This window comes from Thamnophis elegans, chromosome 1, assembly GCF_009769535.1.
Source record: "Thamnophis elegans isolate rThaEle1 chromosome 1, rThaEle1.pri, whole genome shotgun sequence".
NCBI lineage: Eukaryota > Metazoa > Chordata > Lepidosauria > Squamata > Colubridae > Thamnophis > Thamnophis elegans.
The window spans coordinates 145,080,007-145,092,412 of NC_045541.1; the positions used below are offsets into that span (position 1 = coordinate 145,080,007).

General features: G+C 34.7%; 1 protein-coding gene across 1 annotated transcript in view; it reads right to left on the minus strand.

Moving 5' to 3' along the window:
* Positions 1 to 1,140: 1,140 nt before the first annotated feature.
* BCL11B (BAF chromatin remodeling complex subunit BCL11B) overlaps positions 1,141 to 12,406 on the minus strand; it is a 152,034-nt gene continuing 140,768 nt past the window's right edge. Inside the window, exon 3 of the mRNA XM_032222652.1 lies at positions 1,141 to 6,692. Within this exon, the coding sequence (XP_032078543.1) occupies positions 4,681 to 6,692 (2,012 nt within the window). The 3' untranslated portion in view covers positions 1,141 to 4,680. The remainder of the gene's footprint in view (positions 6,693 to 12,406) is intronic.

Sequence of the window (12,406 nt, forward strand, 5' to 3'; positions counted from 1 at the left end):
ATTAAAAGGGTTTTCAATAAAATATTCAAACAGAAGTAACAATGAATTGATTAGTGACTTCAGTAATTCAAGGGAACATTTCAGCAACTCCCATTGAAAGAACCTCTATTTACCATTTACAATTTAATTGGAAAAAATCTTTAAGATATATATATATGAAAATCTCCAATAACTATGCAATGTGTAAAAAGGGACTGAAATGTTTGTGGCAAAACAAATGTACAAAAACAATGTATCTTTTTTTTTAAAAAATGCTAAATTAAAAAATGCATAAGCCCAAAACATCTTATTTAGAATGGCAGAGTTCTTAAGAAAGTTTTAATTTCAGACATTAAGAAGAGCTTTGTATAAATTCAGAATTTATAAAGAAATTGTATTTTACATTTTGTTTTAAAGGACTCAGATCTGCAATTTCAAACTCAAGAGTTTAGTGAAATCATTTTAGTACCATTTGAAAGGCTGCAAAATTTAAAACCTTCCTGACAAATTTAATTCTTACAAGTTGTCTTAATGGCACCCACATAAAAGACTGGTTGTTGACCTATTTTGCTTACAATAACATAACTGTGCATTATATGAGAATGTTAATGAAAAAAATGCCTCGTCAGTTCAGTTGGTCCTTATATAATAGTTGTTGTACCCAATATGTCTATCATTGTTGGGTATGAGCTTATTACTGGTCCAATGAAAAGGTTACTATCAGACTTAAGTTTTCTTAAGAAACATGTTGATTGAATGACCATAGCAACAATAAAAGCATTGGTATGTTTAATAAAAAGTTGCTGGCACATAACCCAGTGCAAATATACCCGTGGGCCAATCAAAAGTTAAACTTTCACTAAATTGGAGAGCAACATCTGCCTTGTGTCCACTCCTGTTTTGAACTAGTTTAAAAACTATGAAGATTGTCTAAAGAGTTGTGTCATGTTTTTATGCAACCAGAGCAATTTTTAAAAAGAAAATGCTGTTTGCATTCTACTCTTGGGGTCTAGTATTCTTACAAGTGTTCCCATGAGTGTTTAACTGTGATGATTATGTATTGGTTTCAGCATGCCATTAGTTAGAAATCTGTACAAGCTGACTACAAATCACCAGCAATATAGGGGCCTGCCAGGTACTTGAAAATCTCTGCTTTTGTATCTCCGGCAAGCAGCCAAAACAGGAAGCTTTGGTGAACTACCATATGTGGCTGGTAGGCTGTTTCTAAGGCAACTATTAGGGTGTTGGATGTTATGCTAGTTGGTATCTGCTAAATACTGGGCAAAGTTAGGGGGACATATAATCTTACTGTTTATTCAGTTGTTCTTTTAAGTTGGCCATTTCAAAGGGAGATGAACTTTAAATATGAGCCCAATTTAAGCATTATCTTAGGAGCCTGAGTAAGACTTCAGCTGATTTCATGAGAACTCTGTAGATTTTCATGTAAATCATAGGCATTCCATGTGATGAAAATATATGTAAAGGCACCTTTCAAATCTGTTCATCGGGGTTCCAGAATCATACAATGATCCTGTCTGAACACAGCATGTTCAATAAGTGCTATGATTATATAATATGATTTTCTTCAATTAGAGAAAAAAAGTAATGAATTAAATCACATTAAGAAAAGTCATGCTGAAAAGTCCTGACTAGTCCTGCTCTTTCTTCTTACAGGGTGCAACTAGATATCGTTGGAAATTTTATTTTTAAGACATGAACCTCATAGAACCTCTTATGTTCCACAGCAACTGGTGTTTTGAAGCGTACTATCTTTGATTCAGGAAATAATGCAAGGCCATAGTGTCTAGTAGTTATGGATGAAGAAATCATACACCAAATATCTAAACCACTTGGCATAAAAGTTGGAAGGGGGGAGAAATCATTATAGTGTGTAACAGCAGATTTAATTTATACTGAATCTCACAACATTAAACTTTATTGGATAATCCTGATTCTAATAACTGAAAGAAAAGCTTCTCCACAGTAGGCATAATTTTATATGTGTTTGTTTTCTCCCAAGCTACTTGTTTTATCTAAGCTAAAAAGTCCCAGATGTAATGTTTCCTCACAAAGCAATTGCTCTTGCCCCTTGATAATTTTGTTGCCTTTCATGCACATTTTCCAGTATATTTTTTTAAAGATGCTGTGGCCAGAAACATACGCAGATATCTTAGTGTGATTATATCATGAATATAACTATTGTATATATCTTTATAAAGATATTATAGTATCCGGACATTTATTTATTTTTATTCCTTTCCTAATGATGCCTACTGTGGAGCAACTTTTGCTGTTGTTGTTTTTATAAGAACTGTACACTGCTTCAATGTTATCTTCAAGCTAACTATCACTATTTGTAAAATCAATTTCTGGGTATATCTGTGCCAGCTAGACCTCATAAAAATACTTATGAAATTAGGAATTAAAAAGTACATGGTAATACACTTTTTTATTCTGAATTGCAATGACCATTCTTAATGCCCAGTTGTGCAGTTTAAAAAGAACTCTATTAGAGCTCTTTGCAATCTGTTGTTTTAACCACCTAAAATAATGAAATGTCATCAGCAAATTAACCGCTAGCTGCTCAACCCTAATTTAAATTATTTATGAATAAGTTTAAAAATACTGGTCCCAAAAACTAATCCTTGGGGAAAGGGCTAGATGATACACTTTCCATTTGTGGTTGATATGGTTTATTCCTGGTTTTTTTTCTTTATTCAGTTACTAGCATAGCATATTATGTATCAATACCTAGTTTTCCAGTGACATAGATACACTATAAAATTCTGTTTATTATCCATCTTGTTTAAAGTTCCCTTTTTTTCATTAGCAGGCATCCAATTCTTTCCATTGAAGGCTGCAAAGTGTTAAAATTGTGTGGAATTTCCTTTCCAAAGAATGTTAAAATAAACTAGAGAAAAAGGACTAACCGATTTTATAATTAAATAATATCTATTTAATCAGGACAACATTTAGAAAAAGCTTGTGGTATGCTAAAAGTTTAAGATTTAGAGCCGCAGTGTTTAATTGATTAATCAGCTTTAAAAAGCATGTTCACGATCTTTAACTGGGCTTACTCTCAGAGCAATATTCTCAGTATACAGTACAATTGTACCATAAGTAAATAAAGAAACCTATGATTAATTGGGCAACTTTTTTGTTAGTCAACTAATATAATTTATAAATTGCTAATAGTAAACATCATATAAGAAAAAGCATTTTTTTCCTATTAAAATAGGCTGTCTGTTTTAGGATAGCTAGTTAATTTGTCCAGTTTGGAATTGCCAAACACATGAAAAACACTTTGCAGAATTTTAGAAATGGATGTTTCCCACCCCAACCTGAGGATGTAAAAAAAAAAAAAAAATGACTGGAACTTTTTGCACACAGAGTGTACACTATGCATCCCTTCACTTCACACACATGGAATGATTCCTCTAAAATGAACACCTACTGCAACATATTCTAAAACAAAAATATATCTGTTTCTTAAGAGGTTTTGTTTACTCCTAAGCAAATTTATGCAGATTTAACATGATTTGATGGTTATTTTAGTGAATGGCATAAAAATATCATTTTACTCATATTGTGTATGCATTTCTTGATGCACACATATACTCACACAAGTTTACTAATTAAACTATTCTTCAATTAAAACACTGACTAGTCTTTTGCTGCATATTGATATTGAATGGTCAGTTACTGTAAATGTACATTTTCGGGTTATCAAGTGAAAATTACCATGTGCATATTGTGTAATGTGAACAAGGATAAGTGGCATACCTGCAAAAAAAATTCAAGCTTTTCTTTCTGTTTTGCTTCCTAAGATTGGCAATGAAGTTCTCAGTACTCTAGGTTTGTCCTTACTTAATAAATTTTATAACAGAAATGGCAGAAAAGAAAATGGATAAGGCATTTAAACAAATTCCCTAACAATAATGCACAAATTTTGCTATTGCTTTTGTTATTATAGCTGCTTTTAGAAAATTTGGTGCCCATTTTTTTTTATTTCTCAAAATGCTTATTTTAGAATCTGTTAAAAATAATATTTTAAATAAAGGCCTCTATTTTAAGTGGCATTATCAGTGCTAATTTTTAAATCCAAATCCAAAAGAAAGTGCTAAAATTTTAAGATTGTTATCCGCGACACTATTTAATATTTCCTAATTCTCAAATGATTTTTTTTTCTTTTTAAAGGACAACAACAACAAAAACATAAAATGTTGGCTTCTTCACAAGAAATTACACATACTCAGCGTAAGATTCAACAAAGCAGCGGCCCTCTAAAATTATAATTTAAATTGATATGCATCTCCCCTTGTAATGCAAAGAATCTCAGGTTACTATTGGGGAAAACTAAAATGGAATACCCAACAAAATTTTTAAAAAAATCTAAAATAAAAAAGTATTAAAAAAGTACCTGCACATGCCAAAACATAAACAAAAAACCCAATAAATACAGAAATTATTGCACAGTTAAAAGGCTTCACAATTTTTACTGCCTTAACCAATCCTCAGGTTTAATAGAACTTTGTAGACACAGGTTATATTTAAGTGCCAAATTCTGGCACCTGCCATAGTTACACTAAGATATGTTTATGGAGGCAAGTTAGGTCAGCTTTTCTCAATTGGTAATAGTTAAACTGTACAATTTAAATGTTACCTAGACCCCTGCTTTTAACCCAGTTGGGGGTGGGGGGCTTAACTTCTTTCTGCCTGCTCAATTTTTACATCATTTGTCAGCAAGTGTTCGCCATGCCACTTTTTCATGTGTTTCTCCAGGGTGCTGTAAACACTGAAGGGCATCTGGCAAATGTCGCAGCGGTAGACCTCCTTCCCTAGCTGGCCATGCGTTTTCATATGACGTGTCAGCTTACTGCTCTGGGCACATGCATAGTTGCAGAGCTCACATTTGTAAGGCCGCTCTCCTGTGTGGCTCCGGCGATGCACCGTTAAGTTACTGCAGTTCTTAAAGACCTTGCCACAGTATTCACACGTGTCACTCCGCCGTCCTTCCTTTGAACTGGGTCGACCGGGACCTGGTCCGCTGATATGAGGGGTGCTGCCTCCGCTTGCCGTCCCACTGCGCCCTGAGAGACCACCATCCAGCATATCACCTGGTGGAGTAGAGAAACGCAGGCTTCCGTTCTCTGAGGAATGCTCAGAAGAAGTTGCAAAGGGGGATTGTCGAGAGTCTGTGAATCCTAGAAATGGATCCTTCATGAAGTGCCTTGATGCTGCGTATCCTACCAGCCACTGAGAGTAAACATTTTCAGAAGGTATTATTGTTGCTGGTGGCAAGTCCAAATCTTTTTCTATCTTTATTCTTTTGGAGGAATTGTTTAAATTGGGGCTTGTGATAGGGGTGGGCTTGCGAGGGAATAGCCCTGGGAAGGGTTCACCTGGCCCAAAGTTTCTCCCATTCACTGTCCCTTCCTCAGTGCGGTCAAGTTCTCCAGCAACTGAATCTTCATCACCTGTGTCTCTCTGGCAAAGGTCTCGAGGGCAGAGATCTCGCTGATCTGAAGACCTTTTCATGAAGCCACCTCTTTTCTGCTTTTCAGCCAGCATGTCACTGTATTGCTGGATGGTACCGAGGCTTACATTCTCTATCACTTTTCCTAGGACAAGGGATTTTTCATCTGGCAGAGATTTGGAACCATTCTCTCGGTTACGGCTTAGTTCTGAATCCATGCTAAAGCTTGACTCAGGTCGACTTTCATTTTCAAGCTCCTCTTCCTCCTCCTCTTCCTCCTCCTCTTCTTCATTGTCATGGCCTAAAGAAGGATCACTCTCATTCCTGAAATCTGCCTCACTTGACTTTAGTCCCTCTCCAGTAAGTTCACTTGTACCAGGCTCTGGGGAACTTGTTGCAGATAATCCATCATCAGACCTCCCTGTCATGGATCCAGCTTTGTGCATATGTGTTTTCATATGGCGTTTTAATTTGCTGGCTTGGGAACAAGCATGGTCACAGAGTTGGCATTTATAGGGCTTCTCTCCTGTGTGACTGCGCCGGTGGACAATGAGATTGCTCTGAAACTTGAAGGTTTTTCCACAAAATTCACATGACTTACTCTTTGCCTGAGGCTGAGGAGGCGTAGTGCTGCTTGGAGGCATTGGTGGCAATGGAGGGGTGTTCAGAAAAGGAGATTTAGGGCTTGGCTGGAAAGGATTCAATAAGCGATGCATAGGGTTGCTGCGACTAGGCGAGACTGGTGGTGGAGTGGCATTGTTTCCTGCCAGTTCTCGAAGCCTTCTGGAGAAATCCATCGCTGGCGACTCAATTGCCATGGGGTTTAAACGCATGACTCTGTCAAAGGCACTAGGATGCTGGGCAACTAACCCCATTTCTTCGGCACTAAGGCGATGTGGATCCAGATGATGACGAGGTGGCGGACTGAAGAGGGGAGGTGTATTAGGAAGCCGACCTTCACCAAAGCCAGGATGATCACGCAGGATGGGACCTGTCATTCGCAAGAGACTAAAAGGGTTATTGTCGCCTAGGAAATTCATCAGCGGGGACTGTGCAACAGTCTCGGGTCCCAGAGGAGGAGGGATGGTGATGCGTGGAGTAAGGGAGCTGTTTGAAGGGCTAGTTTCCAAGTAGATGCGGAATCCATGTGTATTCTGGGCATGCTGAAGCAAGAACCAAGCGCTATTAAAAGGGTGCTTGCATGTTGTGCAAATATAGCTTGAAGGCTCATCTTTACCTGTTGAGAAAAAGTGACAGAGAAAAAGGGAGAATAATTAGAAAAGTAACCCCGAGAACTGTAAATAAACTTTCCCCCAACACTTGCAATGTAATCATATTTAATAAAGAGGAGGCATCTGTTCTTGTTTAACATAACCTGTACATGCCTGAAATCCATCTTCATCCTAAACTCAGTCCTAGCTTATAGCATAGAAGTTCTTTAAAGTTTTAATACAAGCTTAGAAGAAACCAACTTACATTTCTCCATATTCCAATCCAAGGTTATATACATTTAGCATCCAGTGAAAATTGAATACTAAAATCATGTCTAAATCTGAAAAATTAATCTTGTGTACAAATCATTCCATCAATCCCTTTATCCAAAGCTTTAAACATGCTGATGTTTAAGCTACTATAATAATTGAATGGTAATCGTTATTAGAACTGCATTTGAATTGTGTTTAATGGAACAATCATATCCATTATTTAATAGGAAAAGGTCAGCAATTTATTTGCTTTTCTAAAATATCCTTCTTTTTCCTTGAAATATCCAGAATACAGGTTTGAAAGTTCCTAGAAAGTTTTATCAAAGGCAACCTGTAACTCAACATTCATGATTTTACAAAGTATAAAATGGAATACTGGACATACAGGGCAGATTTGTTATCATTATTTAAAATGTGAATTCCTCCATTGTGAAATACTAATTCAGATAAATTCCTAGGTATTCCACTGATTTTTTCAAAGCAGCTGTTTTATGCAGGAAAAAAAAATATTTTCTAATTCTGTTTTTTTTTTTATTCCCAGCAACAACCAACAGAAGTGATAGATCAGGAGAATATCATATTTCTTTCCCCCCTGACTTCTGCTTTACTAGAAGATAATGCATACACACCATAAAAAAGAAACATGGCAACATGATCAGACATACTAACTGCTGATGGTACATGAGCCCTGACATTTAATTATTTTGATCATGGGTACTTGCCCTGAATATGACAAGACAGAATAAATGAATGTGAGCCAGTTCATGAATGAAACAGCAAACTGTCTTACTCTCATATACAAGCTGGGAACTAATCAGTAAGTAAACCAGACAATTTAATCACACAGATGCCACTATTTCCCAAAATGTTAGCTATATTAAGAATTAAGGTATAGTAAGAAATCACAAATGGGTGGAGGGATATTCATGCCTTGAGAATATAATACTTTCATTCTCCCCTTTCCCTCCCCAATTTTAATAGCGGGCAAATGGCCATAGAAATGCTGGTATTTCCAAATGTATCTTAGGGCTTTGGAACAATATGAATTTTAACTATAGCTTTCTAGAAGCAATTAATATTATTGTTATAGTCCAAAATGTAAGAAAGGCCTCTTAATCCTAGCAATTGAGGCATTTGAAAGAGAGAAGGTGTTTTATGCCAATTCTGAGGTTGATTCAACAGTCAGTGCTCCTATTATTATTACTACTCAGAGTTAAATATTTCTTTCTTCAAAGTATATGTGAAAAAAAGTCTAGACCATTAATGCTTCTTAAAAACACAATGGTAGCATAAAAAGTGACAGAAATCACAGAGGTATGTTAAAATTTATAGTATATTCGGTCAAAAAGATGTTTTAACAATACATTTTGCCTCAGCTTACCCATGAATGGATTTTAACAAACCCTTTTTTGAAATATGATCTAACAGCAAATCAAGTACACAATCTTACAAAGCAACGTGGCTTCAAAAGAATGAATGTTCCGCTTCCTTAAACTGATTTTATACAGCTAATTATTTTTTATTTATCAATAATAATTTATACCACTTCCCATGCAAATATGACTTGAAGCAATTTACAAATAAAAATTATACAATAAACTAAAGCACTATAAAATCATCTTAATTAAAATTGAGGTGTGGGAAAGCAGAAACCCTGAATGAAATGAAACTCTTCAATTGGCACCTAGAAATGTTGGCTGAATACTTGTGGCCGAATGAGTCTTCCATTTTTAAAATCATCAAAATAATTTACTACCGGATACAAGGCATATTCCTGCAAAATAGCTGTCATATTGTTTGGAATTAAAAGACTAAGACCGATTCAATCAAAATTGTTTCAAAATGGCAATTTTTTAGCCACTGGCATTTGTTTCCTGCAGGTAAAGTTTTTTTTAAAGCATATACTGTACATTAAAAATTCACCTTTTTGAAATGCAAAAGTTTCACTTCTGCTTCCCTTTCAAACCCCACTTATTAATGTGTGTCCGACATAAAGATATTGATATGAACATCTAATGTTGATAAAAATAGACCTTCATTCTTTTCATTTCCAAGGCCCTAAATGTTTTTGTTCAGCAGCCCCTGTTCACAATGCTAAGAAACTGAGTGGGGCTCCCCAACTACCAAGATTCTGACAGATTCATTTTCAGGGTTTTTTTCCCCCTTCTTTTTCTGTCTGCTTCACTTTTCACAACCCTCAAAGGCTCTCCTTAGATTTTCCCTTTATTTTATATGAAGTTCTATTTTAAATAAATAAATAAATGAATAAATAAAACCTTCATTTCCATATTATCACTTCATGGTTATCTTGCCTCAAAATCGCCTTGAGCAGTGTAAATGCTCACTTTTAAGAGCAGAACAATGTCAAAAACTCTTTGAAGATCCTCTTTGAATATTTTTATATGCTAAAACTTGCCAAGTATTTTTAAAATGCTCAGATGGTCAGATAGTGCTGTAAAGTGATTGCTATATAGTTGAGGCACAATGCCTGCTTTGGAAAAAGAAATGTGCCGTAAGGTTAGTTTCAATGTGTATCTAAGTTGTCTAGCTTGGCTTTGCATATTATACGTAAGTGGGAAAAAGACATTTCAGTCAATTACATTCTTTATTGTCACTAAGGGTGAAATAAATGTTATGGTGTGGAGGGCAATGTTCTATTCAGTTGGTCTAAAAGGAGTATTCTATTCTTTTGCTCCATTTATCTATTTTCCTAACATTTCACACTTAGCATTCTGGGTCCACTGCATACGATCAATATTGCTAACCCTAAGGTGCCCATTTCTCCACATTTGGTGTTCCTGGAAGACTGATACTTTCCTCTTGTATACCAATGGTACTCTACTACATAAGGTTTTATATTGTGAGCAGAGGTGTGCTTCTTGAATATATGATATTTTGTGTAAGTTGAGTAATGTATAATGTTCCCATTATACATTACTCAACTTCTAGAATATGGCCATAAGAAAAATGCAGCCCCCCCGACATGTTAAACTTGAAGAAAATTCAATTTATACTTCTTTCTGCTTCCTTGCTTTGTTCAAGCTTATTTCTTTTTTATTGCTATTACTTTTACAATAAATCTGTTTAAATAATGAACAACATCATCATTATAATTCACAAATAAATTAATCCCTTTGTAATTTCCATCTGTATTCAGACTGTGGAAACTGCAGTTCTCCCCCTACAAGTAGACTATAATAATATTACAGTAACTTTAGTAATAATACTACTTGTATTTTGCAATGCATAATAAAGAACCGTATATTTACAAGTGACTACAAAGTAACACAATCGTGTATGAAGTGCTATGCAGGACTGATATTACAAATCCTAAACTTTCTGTTGATATTATTTTGATTCAGAATTTGGTTACAACAGCAAGCAGGACTAAACAGGAGGAACATGAGATCTATTATCTCATATTTAATCAGCAATACTCTGAAGGTCATTTTCAAGAAAGGTTAGAGTTCCAATATAATTCTGCAAAATGGACAACTAGGAAATTACAAATGGAAGGTTAGATTAAACCCTCTAGACTGGAGGATGGATCCAGAGGATGGACTGTGCTTATCAATTTGATTGTCAAAAACAATGGATACTATTTTTCATTTTGTAACTTTAATTATTATATTTAAGATTTTTGACTACCATGAATCAGATTTCTACAGAATTGGAATTTTGATTTATTGATAAAAATATTTGTTTATGTATATTTTATAAATATGTATCTTTTTCAGGAAAAAAACCAGGACATTAAACTAATTGCTTAGGATGATAATGCCACACTGATTCAAAAGATGTAGTCTTGTGCTATTATGATATCCTTTTGAATAAAACTTGTTAGATTTATATCACTCCATTCCTCCAGAAGCTTAAGGTGGCCTACACAGCAGCCTCTCCTTCAGTTTTTTCCCTTAACAATCCTGTTATATAAATTGGATTAAAAGAGAATAAGCTTCCATGGCAGTCTGATCTTGAACTGGGGACCCCTTAATGACTACACCATACTGGTTATTATAAGCTAATTATCTCAAGATGCATTAGTTTTGCAGATGATCATATTATTTTGAATTACATTCTAGCAGTATTAAAACATAAGGACAAAGGAAATAGTTATTGTGTGCACTTAGCTTTGAACGAAGTTCTCTGTCCCCACACATTTTACCTCTTCTCATTTTTAAACTAGCATTCTATTAACAGCAGTATCAATGATAAGATTATTTACAAACTAGATAAACTATTCTATATTTTATTATTTCACATTTTTATTTCTTAGACAAACTTACTTAAATTAAACAAATTAACTGTATAGTATATGAACATATGTGCTATATTACAAAATAATGTATGACTATTCATTTTCTTCTTTGCAAAAATAAGAAAAATAATTTTAAAATGAAATACTTTAATTTCTATCTTATGCAACCCTTTTTGGTGTTTGGGAGGCAGGGAGCTGCTAATTCTTGCTTTGTTCTGATTTAAGTCCTTGGAAGTCATTGTTTTATTCTAGTTCAACCTGTCTCCATTTCTCTAAATAAAACTTGCAGACAAACTCTTGCAGACAAAGATCTGTTTATATTAAAGATAAAAAAAGTTGGGGAGTTTAGTTCCTGGTCGCTATGTTTATTAATACTAATTGTTTTACTGGATTAACATAAACAAGCAAGCAATATGGCTTCAAACTCAATTCGAACTATGTGGCTATTGTTTCTCTTAAGGGTTAAGTTTTATTTAAATCTATGGTTCTTTAAAATGAACATAATGTAAGATTTAACATAACATGTATTAAAATTATTACTAATTACAGTATGTATTTGGATTCTAAATCAGATCTGGCTACGTTTTTGATTCAATAGATGGAAGGTCTCCTGGACAAGAAAGTAGTGTATCAACATTGTGAATATTCTTCAACTATTTGCAACAAAAGAGCTGGCTATGACCAAGCATTAGGATGCAATATATAGAAAAAGCAACAACCATGTAGAATTATCCTGATCTATTTCCAAATGTAAAGGCTTAAACAGGAATTTGCTTTCATTTGCTTATGTTTCATAAAAATAAAACACAGTAGTTAACATATTTCTACCAAGATATATAAGCTAATTATAACAGAAAGGATAATGTAGCAAAACATTGCTTTCAATTATAGCATTTTAATTCAATAATAATTGAATTAAAAGTGTGGTTTCATTTGCTTTAAAATTTTAAAACAGGAATCAATAGAATTTTAAAACAGGAATCAGTAGAATTGTGTCTATCTACCTTTTCAAATTTGTAAGATTTCCTGTTTTAGCATTTTTTAAATCAGAGATAGGCTAAAATTGTTGGAAATTGTCAGTGCCGACTGGCGACTACGCGGAGCAGAGCCTTCTCAGTTGCAGCTCCGACGCTTTGGAACGATCTCCCCATGGAGATTCGTACCCTCACCACTGTCCAGACCTTCCGCACAGCCCTCAAGATCTGGCTA